The sequence below is a fragment of the Podarcis cretensis genome (assembly GCF_951804945.1).
Source record: "Podarcis cretensis genome assembly, chromosome: 13".
In the NCBI taxonomy this organism is placed as follows: Eukaryota; Metazoa; Chordata; class Lepidosauria; order Squamata; family Lacertidae; genus Podarcis; species Podarcis cretensis.
The window spans coordinates 56,197,372-56,218,810 of record NC_137182.1 but is presented as its reverse complement, the minus strand read 5'-3'; the positions used below and the strand labels follow the sequence as shown (position 1 = coordinate 56,218,810).

General features: G+C 48.9%; 1 protein-coding gene across 4 annotated transcripts in view; it reads left to right on the top strand.

Moving 5' to 3' along the window:
• Window positions 1-21,000, top strand: part of MINK1 (misshapen like kinase 1) — a 69,488-nt gene extending 48,488 nt beyond the window's left edge. For all 4 annotated transcript variants that reach the window (XM_079951721.1, XM_079951722.1, XM_079951724.1 and 1 more), the window contains 12 exons: window positions 3,722-3,836; window positions 5,784-5,930; window positions 6,088-6,199; window positions 6,977-7,135; window positions 7,234-7,377; window positions 8,981-9,115; window positions 9,744-9,844; window positions 10,261-10,410; window positions 10,518-10,677; window positions 16,600-16,739; window positions 18,621-20,291; window positions 20,561-21,000. In XM_079951721.1, coding sequence (XP_079807847.1) covers window positions 3,722-3,836; window positions 5,784-5,930; window positions 6,088-6,199; window positions 6,977-7,135; window positions 7,234-7,377; window positions 8,981-9,115; window positions 9,744-9,844; window positions 10,261-10,410; window positions 10,518-10,677; window positions 16,600-16,739; window positions 18,621-18,704 — 1,447 coding nt within the window. In that variant the 3' untranslated portion in view covers window positions 18,705-20,291; window positions 20,561-21,000. The remainder of the gene's footprint in view (window positions 1-3,721; window positions 3,837-5,783; window positions 5,931-6,087; window positions 6,200-6,976; window positions 7,136-7,233; window positions 7,378-8,980; window positions 9,116-9,743; window positions 9,845-10,260; window positions 10,411-10,517; window positions 10,678-16,599; window positions 16,740-18,620; window positions 20,292-20,560) is intronic.
• The last annotated feature ends 439 nt before the right edge of the window (window positions 21,001-21,439 follow it).

Below are 21,439 nucleotides of genomic sequence, written 5' to 3'. Positions count from 1 at the left end.
TTAACCGGCCAATCAAATCAAATTAAATCACATCACATAAATTCCGAATTACAAAGCCGAATTTTAAATTTTGTTTGGGGGACCCATATTTCAAGATCCGAAGGGGGATTCTGATCATCTTCTTGCTACTGCGTTAATGTCCAAATCAGTCCAAATCAGTCCAAACAGAGTTCATAATTCTATCCAGTCTTATCTTGCTGTTTCCACATCACATCTTGTTCATATATTTTCTCTTTTTTCTTTATGATCTCTTCTGATAGTCTCCTTAAGCCGATAAACACCAATAATAATCCTGTGTGAATTTTCCGTTCTTCCAATCCTCAAATCGAGATGGTTTCCATATATCATCACCTTCATAGATAACAGCGCTCTTTCCATCATTAATTACAGAACTGTCATTCTTAAGTCCCACTGAGGAGTTTCACCCACAATATAAAAACAGCTCTATTTCTCCTCTCAGACTTAAGTCCTCTGACAGAACTTCCCAATATGGCGACGGCATTTTTAACTGCGTCATTCCAAAGCTCTTATACATTCCACGCTCTTCTTAAAACATGCTTTGGTTCGAAAGTTTATCTCCACACAGCCTTAAATCCACAGCTTAAGTCCTTAAAACGACAATTCTGACTCGTAAGGGGAGGGGATTCTTGTTTAATCACATAAGGAAAGAAAGGAAAGTTTTTTCCCCTCCCCCATCAGTCATTTGCCATACCGTATCTTCTCATGTTTTATTCTTGTCTTGTTTTATCAGAGATCTCTTCTGTTAGCAGTCTTTATTTTTTTTAAAGATATTTATTAAGATTTTATATAATAAAACAAACAAACATACAACGAAACAAAAAGAAAAAATACATCACAAAGAAACAGAAAAAGACAATAAAAACATAAACTAGAAAAAAATCCAAATTTTAACTCAATATCTATGTAACCCTCTTTCTTGACTTCCTCGCATCTCCCTTTTTTGTGTTCCCCTTGACACAATCGAGTTCAGCAAATTCTAACCCTCTTTCAAACCTCATTTAAAATTATATATTTCAACTTATTATATCTCCAATTTTTCTTCTCCTTTCAAAATCAATTTTTACCTATTCTTTATAACTTAATCCCTTGTGCCAGTTTGTTTAAGTTCGACATAATATTACTCTGGTCTTTTCCCCCTTTTCTTATTAAAATTTTTTTGCATACTCCTTTTAACTATATCACTGATGCCATATTCTCTTTAAATCCAACATCATTTTAACATTCAAACATTTTACAATGTTTCTGCAAATAGTCTTTGAACTTTTTCCAGTCCTCTTCCATCGACTCTTCTCCCAGGTCTCGGATTCTGCCAGTCATTTCTGCCATCTCCATGTAGTCTATCACTTGCATCTGCCATTCTTCCAGGGTGGGCAAATCTTGTGTCTTCCAATACTTTACGATGAGTATTCTTGCTGCAGTTGTTGCGTACATGAAGAGTGTTCTGTCTTTCTTTGGCACCAATTGGCCGACAATGCCCAAGAGGAAGGCCTCTGGTTTCTTAAGGAAGGTATATTTAAATACCTTTTTCAGTTCATTATAGATCATTTCCCAGAATGCCTTAACCTTTGGGCACGTCCACCAAAGGTGAAAGAATGTTCCCTCAGTTTCTTTACATTTCCTAGCAGTCTTTACTCCCCCTCCTTCCTTGAGATATGTGCATTCCTTCATCCACATTGTTTTTTTTTTTAAATAAAATTTTTATTAATTTCCAATTTTTAACAAACACAAAAACAACATAAAAACAAACACAAAAAAATCATAATTTCTTTACCTTATTTCCATAAACCTCTTTTCCCGGACTTCCCCATGCCTTCCCCTTTTTGCATCCTTTATTTTAACAATTGTTCAGCAACCCTTCTTAGCCAATTAAATATAAATTCATTCTCCTTTTCAATTTCACCCTAAACTAAATACAATTTACCGCTGCAATTCTACGTCTTCCTCTCCCTCAGCATTTTAGCACGCCTCAATTTTATAGTAGCTCTTAAGATATATTTTAAACTTCTTCCAATCTTCTTCCACAGTCTCTTTCTCTTGGTCGCGGATTCTGCCGGTCATTTCTGCCACATCCAAATTGTTTCTTTTGAAGTTCTTGCAGCTAGTGGCGCGGATCAGGGATGGCGTCCAGGAGCGCCAGAATCCCACAGGAGGGCTTTGTGCCTAGTGCCCCCATCCCCACAAATTCGGGGGTGGTATAGGGCACAGCAGGCAAGGGCAGTCCCCCCCACCATCCTGGGGGGGGGGGGTAGGGAGGCTATTTACTCCCATCACAGCCTCAAAATTACAGTGGTGCCTCGCAAGACGAAAATAATCCGTTCCGCCAGTCTCTTCGTCTAGCGGTTTTCTCGTCTTGCGAAGCATCCCTATTAGCGGATTAGCACTATTAGCGACTTAGCGACTATTAGCGGTTTAGCGGCTTAGAAAAAGGGGGGGGGAGGGAAAAAACTCACAAGACGTTTTCGTCTTGCGAAGCAAGCCCATAGGGAAATTCGTCTTGCGAAGCACCTCGAAAAACAGAAAACCCTTTCGTCTAGCAGGTTTTTCGTCTTGCGAGGCATTCGTCTTGCGGGGCACCACTGTACCTCGTGTGGGTCGGAGAGATGTTATTGTCAGCCATCTTCCGATGCGCCCCCTAATGGCCCCCGAGCAGGGCCTGTGTTGAGTGGCAGCGCTCTTCCACCTTGTGAGTCTCTCCGAGGGGCTTTCAGAGAGGCCGAAGGCGCATGAGAAGAGCGCCTGCTGGATCAGCCCCATAACCCGCCCAGGCCAGCATCCTGTTCCCACAGCCAGATGCCCATTATGGGATACCTTTATGCAGGATCCGAGTGCAAGAGCAGCGGCGCCCAGCATTCAGAACCAGAGCCAAGGATTTTAAGGTCCATGAATAATCATAGTTTGGAGGTCCCAGGCCCTAAGGAAGTCAGACTGTCCTCCCCCAGGGCCAGGGCCTTCTCAGTGGTGGCTCCGACCTGGTGGAATGCTCTGTCCCAGGAGACCAGGGCCCTGCAGGATTTAACCTCCTTCCGCAGGGCCTGTAAGACAGCGCTAATCCGTCTGGCCTTTAATTTGAATTCAGCCTGATCTTTTATTTCCCTTCCCTCCCCCTCCCCTTTTATGAAGATTACCCACTCTGAGACCCCACAGCTAATTCTCCCCTGGTCTCCTCGCTGGCCCAAGTAGGACCAATTCAGCCAGCTAGCCCTGGGGATTATCTAATTGATTTTTGAATTTTACTGTTATTCATCTTTTTATACCGTATTTTATGCTGCATTTATAATTAAGTGTTTTAAAGTGTTTTAGATTTTGTTAGCTGCCCTGAGCCCAGTTTTTGAACCAGGAAGGGCAGGGTATAAATAAAATTTTTTTATTATTATTATTATTATTATTATTATCTACTCCATGAATCAGTCTGATGTGTTCAAGTTGTTGGTCCTCACTGCCTCCTGCAGCAGGGAGTTCCATAGTTTGAATCTGTTCAGTGTGAAGGACTTTTTCCCCTTTTTTATATTCAGCTTCACTGAACCCTCACAGGTTCTAGTGTTATTGGGGGGGGGCGACTTTCCTTTGTCCTCTTCCCTTTCTAGTTGGGCGTGCTTCCACTTTGTGGTCTCTGGGCGGGGGCGAGGAGGAGGAGGAGGCAGGATTAATGTGGCTGCTTCCGTGTGTCTTCTGACCTCCCCTCTCTCCCTCCCTCTGGCAGAGATGGCGACACGGACTCTGTGAGCACCATGGTGGTGCATGACGTGGAGGATCTGACGGGCGGCAGCGGCGGTTCAGAGAGCTCCTATGGCGAGGGCACCATGCTGGTGCAGCGGGTGAGAATCACGCTTCGCAGCCTCCATCCTGTTTGTATGTGTGTGTGGAGGGGTGATTCCTTCCCTGGCCTCTCCCTCTTCCGGCTGGGAGGCGCAAGAACTGCTTCCTGGGCGTACAAAAGTCCTAAACTCATCTAGCCCTGTTAGAATTCCCGCTCCGTGATTGCAGTCATGGGATTGTTGTGTGTGTTTTGACTCCACCGCGTGGGAAGTGACGGAGACAGGATGTTTGTGTCCCTGTGTTCCGTGAAGTGGGACTATTGCCCTTTGTTCTTTTTCTCTTTGCTGTCTGATGCTAGAGAGAGAGGGAGCCATGTTGCAGTGCTCCGTGTGGGTTTATATGTAAATAAAGTAGATTAGCCAAAATGCTGAGTTGCTGAGGTCCGTCACGCAAGCGGCACAAACTCTGCGGATCCCTAAGTGTGCTGGTGTTGGTTGGCATCGGTCGCTGTGATGTTTGGGCAGAAGAAAGCTTTTGAAGATCCCGAACAATCGACCAGGAGGGAGGGAGCATGCCAGTCGGGCACGTGTCTCTACCAGGGTCCTACTCGTGTGTAGGCTGAACTCCTGACAAGCCCAGCGCCTTGCAATGCAGGAATCTCAGCTCAAGCATCCATGGGAGACAACCATCCAACCTCTGCTTAAAACCGCCAATGAAGAGAGTCCACCGCCTTCTGAGGTCACGGAATTATAAAGCTGGAAGGGAACCAGCACTTTTTTCCTCTGGGGGGGGACGCATACCCCTAAACATTTTGGGTATCTTAAGTTTGGCCTCATTAAGGGGCAGTATGAGTTGGAAAAGGAGAGTACCCCTAAACATTTTTTTTTAGGAAAAAATCACTGGAAGGGACTCCAAGGGCCATCTGGTCCAGCCCTCGGAGCCAGAGGAAGGAATGCCACCTCCTCCCTCCTCACCCCACAGGGCCCCTTGCCCTCCTTTTCTCCACAGCTTAAAGCAGGAGGTGCTGCCATTTGAATGGAGGGCCCGGTTTGACCCTGTACTGCTGGGGGCTGGGCTAGATGACCCCTGGCCCCCTCCCTTCCAACTTCAGTTCTATGATAAGGACTCTGCAGGAGGGGAGCGTCTTACTTTGGGTCCTGAGGCTTTTATATTTATTCATTTGTGACATGCCCTAAGACTCCAGGGCAAGGGTGATGCGTTAAAGCACAATATATTTTTTAAAATGCTTTTTATTGAGTTTTCTTTAACACAAACAAAATAAATACACTGAAGTTCTACAGTCCTATGTACACTTATTTTCTCAATGCTCTGTTGAGCATAGACTTCCTCCCTTCAACAGGTTTTCATATTAATCTTTCATTTCCCGCAGATTCTTAGTAACTTCCTATTCACATCATAAGATTTATTTTAATCCTACTACAGTCGTTAAACTTCTGCAATTATTACATATTTACTCCACTCACGTCTGGACTTTGTTTCCTCTTGGTTACGGATCCTGTGGGTCAGTTTTGCTGATTCCACGTATTCGACCATTTTTGTCTGCCACTCCACTAATGTTGGTATTTCCTGAGTTTTCCATTTTGGGGCTACTAAGATTCTGGCGGCAGTCGTAGCCTACATGAATAATCTCTGGCGCAATATTTAAAACAGCTTGAGGCCATAAGAATGAGGTGGGTCCCAAAATATCACGCCTCACGTGTCAAAAGCCAGGGCAAAGGGGTGGCGTCCGCAGCTGGTCTCCACCACCGTGGGGGGGTTAGAAGCTTGCTGGGTGATGGTGAGGATGATTTAAGGGGGGGGGGCAGCAGGAGCCTCAGCACTCCAAACAAGACACCAAACTCTGCACCTACCAGGCCTGTGTGTGTGTGTGTGTCGTACTCTGAGCACCACGGGGACTGCAAGACCCTCCCCACCACCGATGGCGCTGAAGGGCTCAATTTCTCCATCCCCGCTGTCTTGACACCCCTCTTCCCCTCCTCTCGCAGACCCCCGAAGAGGAGCGGGGCCTCCTGCACAGCGACAGCAACGGCTACACCAACCTGCCGGACGTGGTTCAGCCCAGCCACTCGCCCACCGAGGCCAAGAGCAGCAGCAACGGTTCCTCCTCGCCGGCCAAGGACACGGCCACCGACGTGAGTTTGGGGAATAATGGTCCTTGGGCGTTTGAGCTTGTTGGGGCAGTGCAGGGGCCTGGCACTGGAACCCTCGCTCCTCCAGGCATTGGATATTGTCCCCTAACCTGTTTCTGTCTGTCTCTCTCACTGCGCTCCTCTCCCCCCTCAATTGCAGTACCAGTCAAGGGGGCTGGTCAAGGCTCCTGGAAAGAGCTCCTTCACGATGTTTGTGGACTTGGGCATCTACCACAGCTCGCCTGGAGGGGGCGACACCATCCCCATCACTGGTGAGACCTTGCAGGGAGGGGAGACGGGGAGGGGAGGAGAGGGGTTTCCCTTGGCCTGCTGCCTCCCGCACGAGAGCCTGTGCTGCACAGAGTTGTCGTTAAAAAAACAGACAGATCCATGTCGCGGGCCCAGAAATTTTTATTTCAAACAATACCCATAGTCAGTGGAGTGGGACACTTCAGACAATGGCAAAAAGATGTTTCTAGATTTACCTGGCAGTGAAAGGAACCAAGCATTAAGTATAAATTACTACAGATACAAAAGAAAGAGGTGGATTTTCCCTGCCAGATTTGAAATTATATTATGAAGCATCCTGTCCCTGCAGGCTGCGGGAGTGGATAACTTTAAAAAATACAGATATTTTGGACCTTGAGGGTCATGACAACAGATTTGGATGGCATGCATATTTATGGGATGAGAAGACCAAAGTGCATAAAGGGTTTTTGAATCATTTGGTAACAAAATTCATTTATGGAAGGTCCCAGGTTCAGTCCCCAAAGGCAGCATCTCCAGGTGGGGAGCTTACGCTAGTCCTCACGTAGAATCGTAGAGATGGAGGGCACCCCAGGGGTCATCTAGCCCAACCCGCTGCAGTGCAGAAAGCGCAGCTCAAGAATCCATGACAGACATTCGTCAAGGCTCTCTTGAGAAGAGGCTGCCACCTTCCAGCGAAGGAGACCCTCAGGCAGCTCAGCTCCCCCCTCCCACTCCCCCACCCCCGGAGCAAACTAGGAAGGCTTGACCTGTGTGATTCCTCTCTCTTTCCACCCGCAAAGCGTTTGACCCGGGGCGGCTGGAGCAGCTGCAGCTGGAGGCGCGGAAGGGCTCTGTGGTCAACGTGAACCCCACCAACACGCGGCCCCACAGCGACACCCCCGAGATCCGCAAGTACAAGAAGCGCTTCAACTCAGAGATCCTGTGTGCCGCCCTCTGGGGTGAGGAGGCAGGGACCCTCGGGTGGGCCAGGGCACGGCTGCCCCTCCCAATCCCCCCGGCCTCTCCCTCACCCTCTGCCTCGGTGCCCACTCTCTAGGGGTCAACTTGCTGGTGGGGACCGAGAACGGGCTGATGCTCCTGGACCGGAGTGGGCAAGGCAAGGTCTACACCCTCATCAACCGGCGCCGCTTCCAGCAGATGGACGTCCTGGAAGGGCTCAACCTCCTGACCACCATCTCGGGTGAGGACTGGGACCGGCCTTGGCCCATTAGGGCCTCCCCATAAGTCCCCCTGCAGCCCTGTACTTCTTGATATGGGCGCAAAGCAAGGTTTAGGGAGAAGAAGCCTGGAGTCCCAGAGGGAGAGGGGGCTTGTAGCATTCCCAAAACAAGGCAGGATTGGACCCTGATTAATAGAACACACACGAGGCTTGACCAGCAAGACTCTGGGAGGAAGTGCCAATAATAATAATTATCCTCTCCACCCCTCGGCCCAGGTCGTTTTATTCACAAAATAACTTTTTACACAGTGTTCGAAAGAACCAATCAGATTTCCTCTCAGCATTTCAAAACCCCCACATGGGACAAAGTCAGATCAGAAGACATTCTTTTAACTACAAGGACTACTCTGAGCATGCATATGTAGTTCAGAGTAAATAAAAGAGGAGGCAAAGAGGAATGCTTTTAGGAAACCCCGGAGGTCATAAACAGGAGAGGACGGAAGGATGACAAGGAAAGAGAATTTACCATCTTGTGAACTCTCTTCCTGGCCCTTGAGATCTATCTAAAGATTAACAAACTACAGTATCTACATCAAAGCTAATATCATCTTTATGATCCAGGACGCCTGATGAAGCAATTGGCCTGTGTTTAGAATGCTTCTACGTGCCTGTCAGACAGAGAAATAGGACAGAGATGCAGCGGCTTATGGGATTTGATTAGAAATTATTGTCAATGAATCAAACCCAGTCAACCATATTGGGTCTTTTTCGGGCCTTAGCTTCCAGCGGTGAAAGCCACCTTGGAGTTTTATTTTCCAATAAGTCTTTATATTTTGTCCAGACATTAAACACTGCTTTTCTGACAATATGGTTCTTAAAGGCCTTATAGATCTTAAGCTTGTCATACCATAAATATGCATGCCGGGAAATGCATTTTATGGTGGCAACTACTCTATAGCTCTTGAGGGACGCGGGTGGCGCTGTGGGTTAAACCACAGAGTCTAGGACTTGCTGATCAGAAGGTCAGCGGTTCGAATCCCTGTGACGGGGTGAGCTCCCGTTGCTCAGTCCCTGCTCCTGCCCACCTAGCAGTTCAAAAGCACGTCAAAATGCAAGTAGATAAATAGGTACCACTCCAGCGGGAAGGTAAACGGCGTTTCCGTGCGCTGCTCTGGTTCGCCAGAAGCGGCTTAGTCCTGCTGGCCACATGACCCGGAAGCTGTACGCCGGCTCCCTCGGCCAATAAAGCGAGATGGGCGCCGCAACCCCAGAGTCGGCCACGACCGGACCTAATGGTCAGGGGTCCCTTTACCTTTTTACTCTATAGCTTCTGGGCCTGGGAAAGAGCTGTGGAAGCGGCTCGCCAGTGTTAACTTTGGCGATAAGGACTTGACTCTCTGCCATGGGCCTCCCTTTGGCTGCCGAGCGCCTTGGCACGGAAGCCCAGCCCTGTGCAAGGAGAGGGCTCTGGAATTGTAGGCCGCAGGAATCTCTTGCACACACACACACGTCCTGCAGGAAACCAGACACTCCCCAACCCCCCTGTTCCCCCTTTTCCCTCCCCTGACCTGTGAATAAAGGATCCTTGGTTCTCTCTCCCGCCCGCCCCCCCGCCCCCCCTTAGGGAAGAGGAACAAGCTACGTGTTTACTACCTCTCCTGGCTCCGGAACAAAATTTTGCACAACGACCCCGAAGTGGAGAAGAAGCAAGGCTGGACCACCGTGGGGGACATGGAGGGCTGTGTCCACTACCGCGTGGGTAAGTGGGGTGCGGGTCCCGGGCTGAGCGGTCAGGGCCAGGAGACCCCACCACACCACACCACACCCCAGGGAGCAGACATGTTGACAATTCAGCCCAGAAGCCTTCTGCCCCAGGAAGTATTAAATTGTCAAATTTGTCCCATCCTCTTTTAAAGCCATCTTTAAGTGGATTTCTGTTTAACTTCTCTATGTTATTATTATTATTTAATACTATTCTAGTGATCGTTGAATGTTAGTTTTTTTGATGTAGGTTGCTATTTTAAAGTTGTTTTATTACCACATTTTTTTTATTTCATTAGATTGTTATAAGATGTACGTTTTTTTTTATTTCATTAGATTGTTATAAGATGTACGCTTGTAAACTGGCTTGAGTATTGTAAGATAGAAAGACGGTATACAAATTAAAAATGATGATGATGGTGATGATCTTGGTTGGCAGCCATCACAGCCTCTTGTGGGAGGGAGTTCCACAGTCCAACGATCCATCTCTCATGGCCAAACCCGCCCTGCCATTCTTGAACCCAGCACAGGAAGCCCTTTGAGCCTGGAACTGCCCCAGATTATGAAGGGAAGGTGTGGGGCCCAGCCCTAACATTTCCCCCCCCTTCCTGGTTCTTTTCCCTCAGTGAAATACGAGCGGATCAAGTTCCTGGTCATTGCACTCAAGAACTCAGTGGAAGTCTATGCCTGGGCACCCAAGCCCTACCACAAATTCATGGCCTTCAAGGTACTGGGGAGGCTGGAATTGGGGGGCCCCCTGGGGGAGAAGGGAGCCTTTGGGGCTCTGCTGGACACCCTGAAATCTGCACAGCAGAGCCCCTGATTTTCAGCGTGGGGAGCGGGTTTTGATAGCAGCAGGAGCCTCACAAAAGTGTGGCTTGGCTGGAAGGATCAGGGGAGAGGGGGCTGATTTGGTGACTGGGAGGAGAGCGTCTGAGTTGGAAGGGGCACCCAGGGGCCATCTAGCCCAGCCCCTGGGTGCAGTGAAGGGGTGACCGCTGAAGAACCCCTGATAGGTGCGGCGTCCACCCCTTTTTGAGGTCATAGGATTGTGGCATTGGAAGGGGCCCTGGGTGGCTCCCCGTGGCCAGACCCCCACCCCCACGCAACACCCTTCCTGCCTCCCCCTGCTTTGTTTTCCAGTCTTTTGCTGACTTGCCTCACCGGCCGCTGCTGGTGGAGCTGACGGTGGAGGAGGGCCAGCGGCTCAAAGTGATCTACGGATCCTGCGCCGGCTTCCACGCCATCGACGTGGACTCAGGAAACAACTACGACATCTATATACCAGTACATGTAAGCCTGGCCAGCGGGCGGAAGAAGGGAGCAGGCTGTGGGGGTTGGTTGGTGGGCCTCATTTAAGCCTTCCTCCTCCTCTTCTCCTTCTCCTTCTCCCTCCCCAGATCCAGTCGCAGGTCACCCCCCATGCCATCATCTTCCTGACCAACACCGAAGGGATGGAGATGCTCCTATGCTACGAAGACGAGGGTGTCTACGTCAACACCTACGGGCGCATCATCAAGGACGTCGTGCTGCAGTGGGGGGAGATGCCCACCTCTGTCGGTAAGCCTGGAGCAGCAGGGGGCGCTCAGGGTAGGGGGCCTTCAGTCTAGGCACTGAGGGGGCTGCGATGCAACGGGGAGTGTTGCAGCTCTGTGCGGTGTGGGGCACCTTTTCTTGCCGAATGTCCCAGATTCAGTCTCCAGCAGTAGCCTCACAGAATCATGGAATTGTCGCACTGGAAGGTGTAGCGTTCCCAAAGCAAGGGAGGATTGGACTCTGATTAATAGAATCAGGCTGGGCTGGATGAATCCCAAGTCGGAATTAAGATCGCTGGAAGAAATATCAACAACCTCAGATATGCAGATGACACAACCTTGATGGCAGAAAGTGAGGAGGAATTAAAGAACATCTTAATGAGGGTGAAAGAGGAGAGTGCAAAATGTGGTCTGAAGCTCAACATCCAAAAAACGAAGATCATGGCCACAGGTCCCATCACCTCCTGGCAAATAGAAGGGGAAGAAATGGAGGCCGTGAGAGATTTTACTTTCTTGGACTCCATGATCACTGCAGATGGTGACAGCAGTCACGAAATTAAAAGACGACTGCTCCTTGGGAGAAAGGCGATGGCAAACCTAGACAGCATCTTAAAAAGAGGCTTTCGCACTCTTGAAATCCTCTGAATCACCCGATTCAGTTTCAGACTCAGAATCAGAACCTTCATCAGTGGGTGTGGGTTGCTGTGGCTGCTTTTGACTATCCTCAGTCTCATCACTGTCATCAGGATAACATTGGAAAATTCCCACATTCTCCCCCCCCCCCAACTTGGCATTGTACTCAACACTTCTTGTGAGCTTAATTGTCTTAGAGTCAGTCATCATTATTCTGTAAGAACCTTTCTGATAACCTAGAAAGATACCATGCAATCCATGCTTGTCTAACTTGGAGTTTTGTGGTGAGTGAACCCACATGTCAGAACCAAAAATTTTCATGTGTTTGATGTATGGCTTTTTGCCAAACATCTTCTCATAGGGGGTACAACCAATCGCTGAAGATAACCTGCGATTATAACTGTAAGTGAAACACGAGAGAGATTCAGCCCAATAATTCTCTGGAAGATTTGCATCATGCAGCAAGGTTTTTAACCCTTGAAGCAATGTTTGATTTGCCCTCTCGCAAAGTCTATTCTGCCATGGCGAGCGAGGACTAGACAAATCGTGTTGAATTCCTTTCTCAGACAGATAAGCTTCAAACTGCTGAGAAGTGAATTCCCCCCCGTGATCAGTGAAAAGAATTTTTATCTTCTTACCATGCACATTTTCCAACCAAGCACAGAATTCCTTGAACCTTGGAAAAGCCTCTGATTTCTGCTTGAGATTGTACACATAAATATACCTGGAAAATGCATCAATGAGAACCATGAAGTACCTATTTCCACCCAAAGAGGGTGCTAGTGGTCCAACCAAATCAGCATGAACAACCTGGTATGGTTCTGTAGCCTGTCTACTAGACACCTTTCCTTTCACAGCCATTTTCACCTTGTTTGCTGCGCACGCCTTGCACTTCATGTGGTACCTGCAAGGTTTAATAGTCATACCTTCAACCAAGGCAGGCATTTTAGATACTGCCTCAAAATTCAAATGACCAAATTTTCGGTGAAAATCATGAATACATTCTGCATGCAAACTTTTGTTAGAACCTGCAATGCAACAAGTGTCATCCTGCACAACATCATCATAATACAAAACATACAAACGATCAACATATTCAGCATGCAATACATAATCATTTTTCTTTGTGATGATGCACCTTTTGTTCTTAAAGGAAACGTCAATTTTCCGCTCATTCAGCTGTCCAACGCTGAGCAGATTATGTTTGGCATCCGGTACGTAAAGCACATCCTATATCGATAAGTCCAAACTGTGAAGAACAACAGTTCCGTAGCCTTTACTGGGGATTGTGTGGTCATCCGCCTGGTGAATCGCACCTTCCTGCGGTGTAAAAGACACAAACAGTCGCTTATCGTTGCGCATGTGGTGCGTTGCAGCCGAATCAACAATGAAGAAAGATCTAGACGTCTTCTGGACCTTTGCAACCTTTGGAGCGAAGCGTGAGACCATTGCCTTGTGCTGCGTTGTCCTGGACACCGGACCTTTGCCTTTGCTCTGGCCTCTTCCATGTGATGAGCTTCCGCTGCGCTGCTCTGTCTTGGCCCTGGGATATTTGCATTCCCTCTTCATATGGCCTAGACGTCCACACGAGTAGCATTTCACTGCCTTCAAAGCTTTGGCGCCATCTGGTGGTTCCACTGCACTCAGGGATGACGTCTGTGAAGACTCCCCCTTGCCCATGCAGCTAGCACCCCGGCGGTCTGCTTCATTCAGAATCACGGCAGTAACATAGTCCACTGTCAGCTGAGCAGTTGGCTGTACAGCAATCTGAGTGGCAACAGACTCCCAACCTGAACCCAAAGATTGTAGTATCATGAAGGAATACACAGCCTCTGGAAAGTTGAGTGCTCTCTGTTGCAGCTCATGTCTCAGATTCTGCCTCTCCATCAGATGTGTACGCACATCTCCACCTTCAGCAAGAGCCATATTATGCAGCTTGGTAAAGTAAAACATAGTGGATCCAGCTTCTGTCCTCAAGTGAGCCTCTCTCAAAGCGTCCCAAATTTCTCTGGCTGAGGTCTTATCACGCAATAGACAGAGCTCTTCTGGGGATACTATCAATGTAAGAGTTCCCTTTGCTTTGGAATCTTTAGCTTCCCATGCATCTGTAACTGGAGCTGGGGGGGTGTCTGTAATAACTTCAAACAGACCCTCTTTCCGCAGAATAGCCTCTGCATAGAGAACCCAGTCCGCGTAGTTTTTCTTATTGAGCTTAGGAATCCCACAAGCATCCTGAAGGGCCATCATGACTCTGGCATTAGCCTTCTGCGTCATCTCTGCTGCTTTAAATCATGCTGCGTCACTGCTGCAGCTGCTTTATTCCAAAAGCACTTTTAAAAGTTACTTTCGGTTTCCCCCAGCATAGGAGCTTGTTCTTTTGAGCCTTTGCCTGTGCCCGGCAAAATGGCCATAAAAGTTCAGTGTCCAGCCATAAAGCCATTAATTAGAAGCTGGCAGGCTGCCCGGAGCATGAGCACATACCTCATCAATCATCTTGACGCGCAGAGCAGATACCGTCCGATCCGTCCCTCTGCATTCCGATCCTTTTGCCGGCATTCTGATTCGAATTCTAAATTCCATTCTCAAGATGACTGCGTTTTCTTCTGGGCCCCATAACCAGGAATGTTGATTTGCAGTGTCCCAAGCACAGCGGAATGATGAGGAGTACGTGCCACATACTCTATATTACTTTATTTACACTTCAAAGCTGGTAGATTACAGAAAAACATCTTGCCTCTGCCGGAGCAGAGAAAGCATCCTCTCTCCCTCTGAAGCACGGAAAGAACACAGTGAGAACAGTGAAAAACAGGAAACCAGTGTACGTCACATCCAGTCTCCTTTCCCGTGAGAAACTCCAACAGCAACTCTGACTGGAATGTAAACATTGTCTTGTGACAAGCATTTCGCTGCACAGTGAAGAGAGCAGAAACCAACAGACATCACCTTACAAACAAAGGTCGGTATAGTTAAAGCCATGGTTTTCCCAGTAGTGATGTATGGAAGTGAGAGCTGGACCATCAAGAAGGCTGATCGCCAAAGAATTGATGCTTTTGAATTCTGGTGCTGGAGGAGACTCTTGAGAGTCCCATGGACTGCAAGAAGATCCAACCTCTCCATTCTGAAGGAAATCAGCCCTGAGTGCTCACTGGAAGGACGGATCCTGAAGCTGAGGCTCCAAGACTTTGGCCACCTCATGAGAAGAGAAGACTCCCTGGAAAAGACCCTGATGCTGGGAAAGATGGAGGGCACAAGGAGAAGGGGACGACAGAGGACGAGATGGTGGGACAGTGTTCTCGAAGCTACCAGCGTGAGTTTTACCAAACTGCGGGAGGCAGTGGAAGACAGGAGTGCCTGGCCTGCTCTGGTCCAGGGGGTCACGAAGAGGCGGACACGACTAAACAACTAAACAACAACAACAACACAAGGCTTGACCAGCAAGACTCTGGGAGGAGTGTGTATAATAATAATTCCTTCTCCACCCCTCGGCCCAGGTCATTTTATTCACAAAAGAACTTTTTACACAGTGTTCGTAAGAACCAATCAGATTTCCTCTGAGCATTTCAAAAAAAAAAAAAACCCCACGTGGGACAAAGTTACACTACAGAAGCTAATTTAAGCATGCATACTTCTAGGGTCCATAAAACGGGACTAAAAAGGAAGAATGCATTCAGCAACCCCGGAGGTCATAAACAAGTAATAAACATGAGAGGAAGGATGGCAGGGAGATCGGTATCTTTATCACCTTCCTGAAAAACTATTTCCAGGCCCTAAGATTAACAAAACCAAGGAAGGGTACATCAAAGAAGCTGCCTACTATCTTTTATGACCCAGGATGCCTGATGAAGCAACTGGCCTGTGTTTCAGAATACTTATACCTGCCTGTCAGGTGTAGAAAATGGCCAGAAATGCAGAGGCTTATGGGAGTCGATCAGAAACGATTGTCAAGGAATTGAACCCAGTCAACACCATGCTTTCATCGCGGACACAATGGCTTGCTTCATATTTCATAATTCTTTTTTTTAAAATAATATTTATTAAAAAAAATTAAGGGTTACAAAAAGCAAAAGTAAAAACACCATATTAAATAAAACAAAACAACACATCACAATAAGGAAAAAAACAAAAACTAATCTTCCCATAACTTATCTTTCATTTGCTTGTTTCCTTGACCTCCTCACACCTCCCTTTTTTGTATTCTAATTCGGTTAACTATTTCAGCAAATCCTTTCCATCTTTTCCAATTTTTGTTCTGTAATTTATCTCAATATGATGTAACTTTACTTTCCCTCCTTTCACCAATTAACAGTCTATTTTTTCCTAAACCCTTATAACATTTCTGCTAAAACCACATTACTTCATTCCAACATCCTTCTAACATTCATTAATTTTACAATGTTTCTGTAAATAGTCTTTAAATTTCCTCCAATCTTCCTCCACCGACTCTTCTCCCTGGTCTCAGATTCTGCCAATCATTTCTGCCAGTTCCATGTAGTCCATCACCTTCATCTGCCATTCTTCCCGGGTGGATAAATCTTGTGTCTTCCAGTACTTTGCAATAAGTATTCTTGCTGCTGTTGTAGCATACATAAAGAAAGTTCTGTCCTTCTTTGGCACCAATTGGCCGACCATGCCCAGGAGAAAGGCCTCTGGTTTCTTCAGAAAGGTATACAGTGGTGCTCCGCAAGACGAATGCCTCGCAAGACGAAAAACCCGCTAGACGAAAGGTTTTTCCGTTTTTCGAGGCGCTTCGCAAAACGAATTTCCCTATGGGCTTGCTTCGCAAGACGAAAACGTCTTGCGAGTTTTTTCCCTTTTTCTAAGCCGCTAATAGCCACTAATAGCCGCTAAGCCACTAATAGGGATGCTTTGCAAGACGAAAAAACCGCTAGACGAAGAGACTCGCAGAACGGATTATTTTCGTCTTGCGAGGCACCACTGTATTTGAATACCTTTTTCATTTCATTATAGATCATCTCCCAGAAAGTCTTAATCCTTGGGCATGTCATATTTCATAATTCTTCATAGTAATCCCACCTGACCACTACATAGCGTGTGTTTCAGTACTCTAATCTGGAAGCTGCCAGAGGGTGGTGGCCATGTCTCCTGGGCCCCAAAGGGGCTGCGGCTAGCAGAACAGCTGGAGCTGGACAGAGGCTCTCCTGGCCCCCGAGTCATCCCATGACAGAGTTGCATTCGGGACCCATTGCTGAGCTGCAGCTGCCTCCTGTCTTCCTTCTGGGCCTGGGACACACACACCCCGTGCTCGACGAGGAAGACTCACGTGTCCCCCTTTCTTTCCCTCCCTGCCCCTCAGCTTATATCTGCTCCAATCAGATCATGGGTTGGGGCGAGAAAGCCATTGAGATTCGCTCGGTAGAGACGGGGCACCTGGACGGCGTCTTCATGCACAAGCGGGCACAGCGGCTGAAGTTCCTGTGCGAGCGCAACGACAAGGTGGGTGCGAGTCGCAACTCCTGGATCGAGCCCCGCCAGACTCTACTTGAGCAGAGAGCTGAGGGCCGGCGGGGCATATGTGTGTGTGTGTGTGTGTGTGTGTTTTATTGTCTCAAGGCACAACTGCGCCATCCCGGCTGGCTCTATATTTGCTGCTGCCTGCAGGGTGGAAGAGATACCCGGAGAGGAGGGGCCGACCCTTCCCCTGCCAATCTCCTCTTCCTCTTTGCTGCATCAGTCAGGCTTCTGGATCAGGCCCAAGGGTCTGTCTCGGGAGCCCTGGTGCTTGGCTGTGCCTATGAAGGCCGGATCTGGCACGACAGTGTAGGCTTACTTTCATTTTCAAGCAAAGAAGTGGGTAGCTATTTCATCTCATAATGTTCATACACCACTACATATACCCCATATTTTTCGGTGTATAAGACGCCCCCGTGTATAAGACTTTGGGGGAACCCACATTTAGAAAATGGGCGTATGCACTATCCGTGTATAAGACGCCCCCCCCAGATTTTAAACCTTATTTTAAAGTATAAAAAAACCTAGTCTTATACACAGGAAAAGTACTGTCTTTGTGTGTGTGTGTGTGTGTGTGTGTGTGTGTGTGTAAAATCAAGAACAACAACAACAACAACAACATTATTATTATTATTATTATTATTATTATTATTATTATTTATTTGTACCCTGCCCATCTGGCTGAGTTTCCCCAGCCACTCTGGGCGGCTTCCAACAAAGATTAAAAATACATTAAAATGTCACACATTAAAAACTTCCCTGAACCTCAAATCACTTGATAAGAAGAATTAACAGCAAGAATTTAAGCTGTAGGCTAAAAGCAGTTCAGAACTCACATTGGACATCTGGGAAGACTTATCTAACATAAATGCTTTTCGCAGGTACCAAGAAAGAGTGCAGTGAAGGCACCTGCTTGAGATCAATAGGCAGAGAGTTCCAAAGTGTAACTGCTGCCACAGCAAAAGATCGATTTATTTCCCAATGTGGAGCAGGTGTAACAGTGCCAGTTCCCTTGATAGAAGCCGTTGCGTGGGCACCTGTGGAGTAAACGGTCTCCACTGAAAACCGTAGCAAATGGCTCAGCAAGACCGGGGGGGGGGGCTTGGGGCAGTGGACTAGAGCGCCTTCCCCAATGGAAGTGGGGGGGGGCAGTGCCAGGTCATCGTTTGGGTAAAGCAGAGATCTGAGCGAAGTGGAAGACAGAGGTTTGGTCCTGGGGGGTCAAGAGATGGGAGAGCACTCTAGCCGCGAACTTGGCAGCAAGGGGGGGGGGCAGGACCCCCGGAGAGTTGAATTTGGAGCAGCCACTCCTGGCGCAGGATGTGGGCATCCGCCCCACGGCCTGCAAACAGCGGAGTGGGGGCCCGCATTCTCCACCAATCTGGAGACACCCCCAGCTTCCTTGAGCTGTGTAGTGTTCCCAAAGCAAAAGAAGGATTGGACTCTGATTAATAAAATACACAGCAAGACTCTGGGAGGAGTGTGTATAATAATCTGTGTTTCCACCCCTTGGCCCAGGTCGTTTTATTCACAAAAGAACTTTTTACACAGTGTCCGTAAGAGCCAGTCAGATTTCCTCTGAGCATTTCAAAAAAAAACCCCACGTGGGGACAAAGAAATTATTGTCAATGAATTGAACCCAGTCGACACAATGCGTTCACCGCGGACACAGTGGCTTGATGCATATTTTATAATTCCTCATAGTGACCCCATCTGATCACTACAGACCATCGGAGCCAGCTAGCATGGCCACTGGGAGGGCCACCGCTTGACTGCAGAGGGACTTGGGGGGGGGTGATTCCTGACCCCCACTGACTGCCTGCTCTTCTTTCACGTCCTCCTTCCTTCCTTCGTCCCTCCCTGCAGGTCTTCTTCGCCTCCGTTCGCTCTGGGGGCAGCAGCCAGGTCTACTTCATGACCCTGAACAGGAACTGCATCATGAACTGGTGAGGGCAGGGGGGCTCGCCCCATCCCGCCCCTCCTGCTTGCCCCACTCCGTGGCGGAGGGGGGGGGAGAAGGAGGAGGAAGGTCTCGTCAGATGGCCCACTCAAGACGGCCCAGAGAAGACCATCCCATGAAAGTGAAAGCGATGCCTTGGCCGGTCACTTCTCAGTCCCGCCCTCCCCTCCTCTCGGCTGCCCTTGGGGGGGCCTCGGCACCCCCATTTAACTCTTCTGTTTCTGATAGGAAAGAGGTTGGGTGCATGGCTGGGGTGGGAAGGGTCCAGTCCTAAAAACCCCGCCATCCCTTGCTGCCTCTCGGGGTGGTCCCACTTCAGGGCGGTTGGGGAGGGGCCTGGGGAGCGATGCCTAAATCCGCCCCGCCCCCCTCATCCCAGAATTCAGCAGTATTTCAGTGTCCCAAAAAGGATGGGGGGGGCGTGGAACGGCCTGTGGGCCAGGGTTTTATTATCAAAGCCAAATCATGTAAATAAAAGCAGCTGGGAGTCCCGTCCATTCCCCCCCCTTTCCTATCTTCCAATCAGAGGATGAGGGAAAGCTGCAGCTCCCCACAGCTTATGGGGACAGGGTGTGGGGAGTAGCTGGAGGCCACTTTTGCGGGAGGGGAGGGGGGAGAGAAGAGGAGGAGGAAGTGTGGATATTCTCCCATTCTGAGCCATTTCCCCCATGTCCTTTGCAGGGTGACCTCTTTGGCTTTGTGAAACTCACCCCCCCCCCCAAAAAAAAAAAAATATTGCAGCACGTGGCAAGCATCTCCACCTGCTGGCATCCCCCCCACCCTCTCTCTCTCTCTCTCATATCCGTGGGGGAAGTGATAAGGGACTGAGAATGAGGTTGCCCCCCCCCCATCCTGGCTCACCAGTAAGTTTCGGGGGGGGGGCAAAACCGCTGGCCCCTCCCTCCTGACCCCCCCCCCAACCAGCCAGCCATGGGACGTGTGTTGGATGTATATCAGAATTCTCTCCCGCCCCCCAGCCACCCATGGGGGGAGCTGTGTATATTTTGCTTTAATTATTCCTTTTTGTAATGGCAATTAAGTAATTAACTAACAAAGCACTTTAACTGGGCCCACCTAATCAGGGTGGTTAGTGGATTGGGAAGGGGGAGCAGGAAGCTGGGGGGGGGCTTGGCAGTGTCTCCCCCCCCCCCCAAACCCTGCAAGGCCTCTGCAAGGCAGCTTTTTCCTTCCCAGGGTGTTGTGGGGGAGACAGGAGATGAAGTTGGCTTCTTCCCTTAGCAGAAGCAAACAGCTTGTTTTTGCTGCCCCCCCCCTTGATTCCTCACTGGGTTTGGGGCTTCCCATGGGGGGCACTGACGGCCGGCTGCTGGAGAGAGGTGGGGGCCACGAGGCCAGATCCCCTTGCGCAACCTTCTCCCCGCCCCCCCTTCCTTGGGCAACTTTGGTTTCTTGTGTATTTTCGCTTGCGTTTGTATATAACCCTCCCGGACCCCAGTGTGGGTGAAGGGAGCAGCCCCACCCCCCACCCCACCCCGCCCTCCAGCAATCAGCGGTGGCCTTGGGATGATGATGATGATGATGAAGACGACATCTGTTTAATAAAAGAACCAAAATCTGTGAGTCCTCCTTGCATGGCTGTCTCTCTTTTCCCAGGGCGCCCAGGTCTCTATCCTTGCACCCAGTAGGAAACTGGAAGTGGCTGTTGGGATGCTTCCAAGGGAACGGGGGCAATTTGCAGGCCCCCAGCTGTCTCCAGCCCACCGGCTGGTAAGCTGGGCAATCTCCAGTCCTTGGCTCAGCATGAAACCTCAGCATTTTGGCTAATCTACTTTATTTACATCTAAACACACACGGAGCACTGCAACATGGCTCCCTTTCTCTCTAGCATCAGACAGCAAGGAGAAAAAAAACAAAGGACAATAGTCCCACTTCATGGAACACAGGAACACAAACATCCTGTCTCCGTCACTTCCCACGCGGTGGAGCAAAACATATACCCTCACGGCTTGTGGAATAATCCCATGACTGCAATCACAGAGCAGGAATTCTAACAGGCTGTGCTGTGCCTGTGCAGCAAGGCTTCTGAATATCAGTTTCCAGAAACCACAGGAAGAGAGATTGGCTCTTGTGCTTGGACCCTATTGCAGGTTTCCCAAACGAGTCACCTGGTTGGCCCCTGTGAGAACAGGATATTAGACCAAATGGGCCAGAGACCCGACCTGGCAAGCTTTTCTTACATTTAGAATAACATTACGTTGCCCCAGCTGCTCTGGGCGGCTTCCAACAGGTATAAAAACATAATAATAAAACATCTCACATTTAAAACTTCCCTCTACAGGGCTGCCTTCAGGTGTCTTCTGAAAGTAAGTTCATTTCCTTGACATCTGGTGGGAGGGCGTTCCACAGGGCGGGAGCCACCACCGAGAAGGCCCTCTGCCTGGTTCCCTGTAACCTCCCTTCTCACAGGGAGGGAACCGCCAGAAGGACCTCGGAGCTGGACCTCTGTGTCCAGGCTGGACGATGGGGGTGGAGACACTCCTACAGGTGTACAAAGCAGAGGCAGCAAAGCAGTTCCCAGCCTGAGCACCCTGACCCCTCTGTTCAACCGATCTGCAAATTGCTGGGAGAAGCAAGGCCAGCTGCCTTATCCTAGTCTGGGATCAAGGCAACTTGCTCGTTTCCCTGGCAGACCCCGCTAAACCCGCTAAGACCCCGGGACTCTGAGACCAACACCCTCTGCATTTCCCAGGCAGTTCCCTTGTAA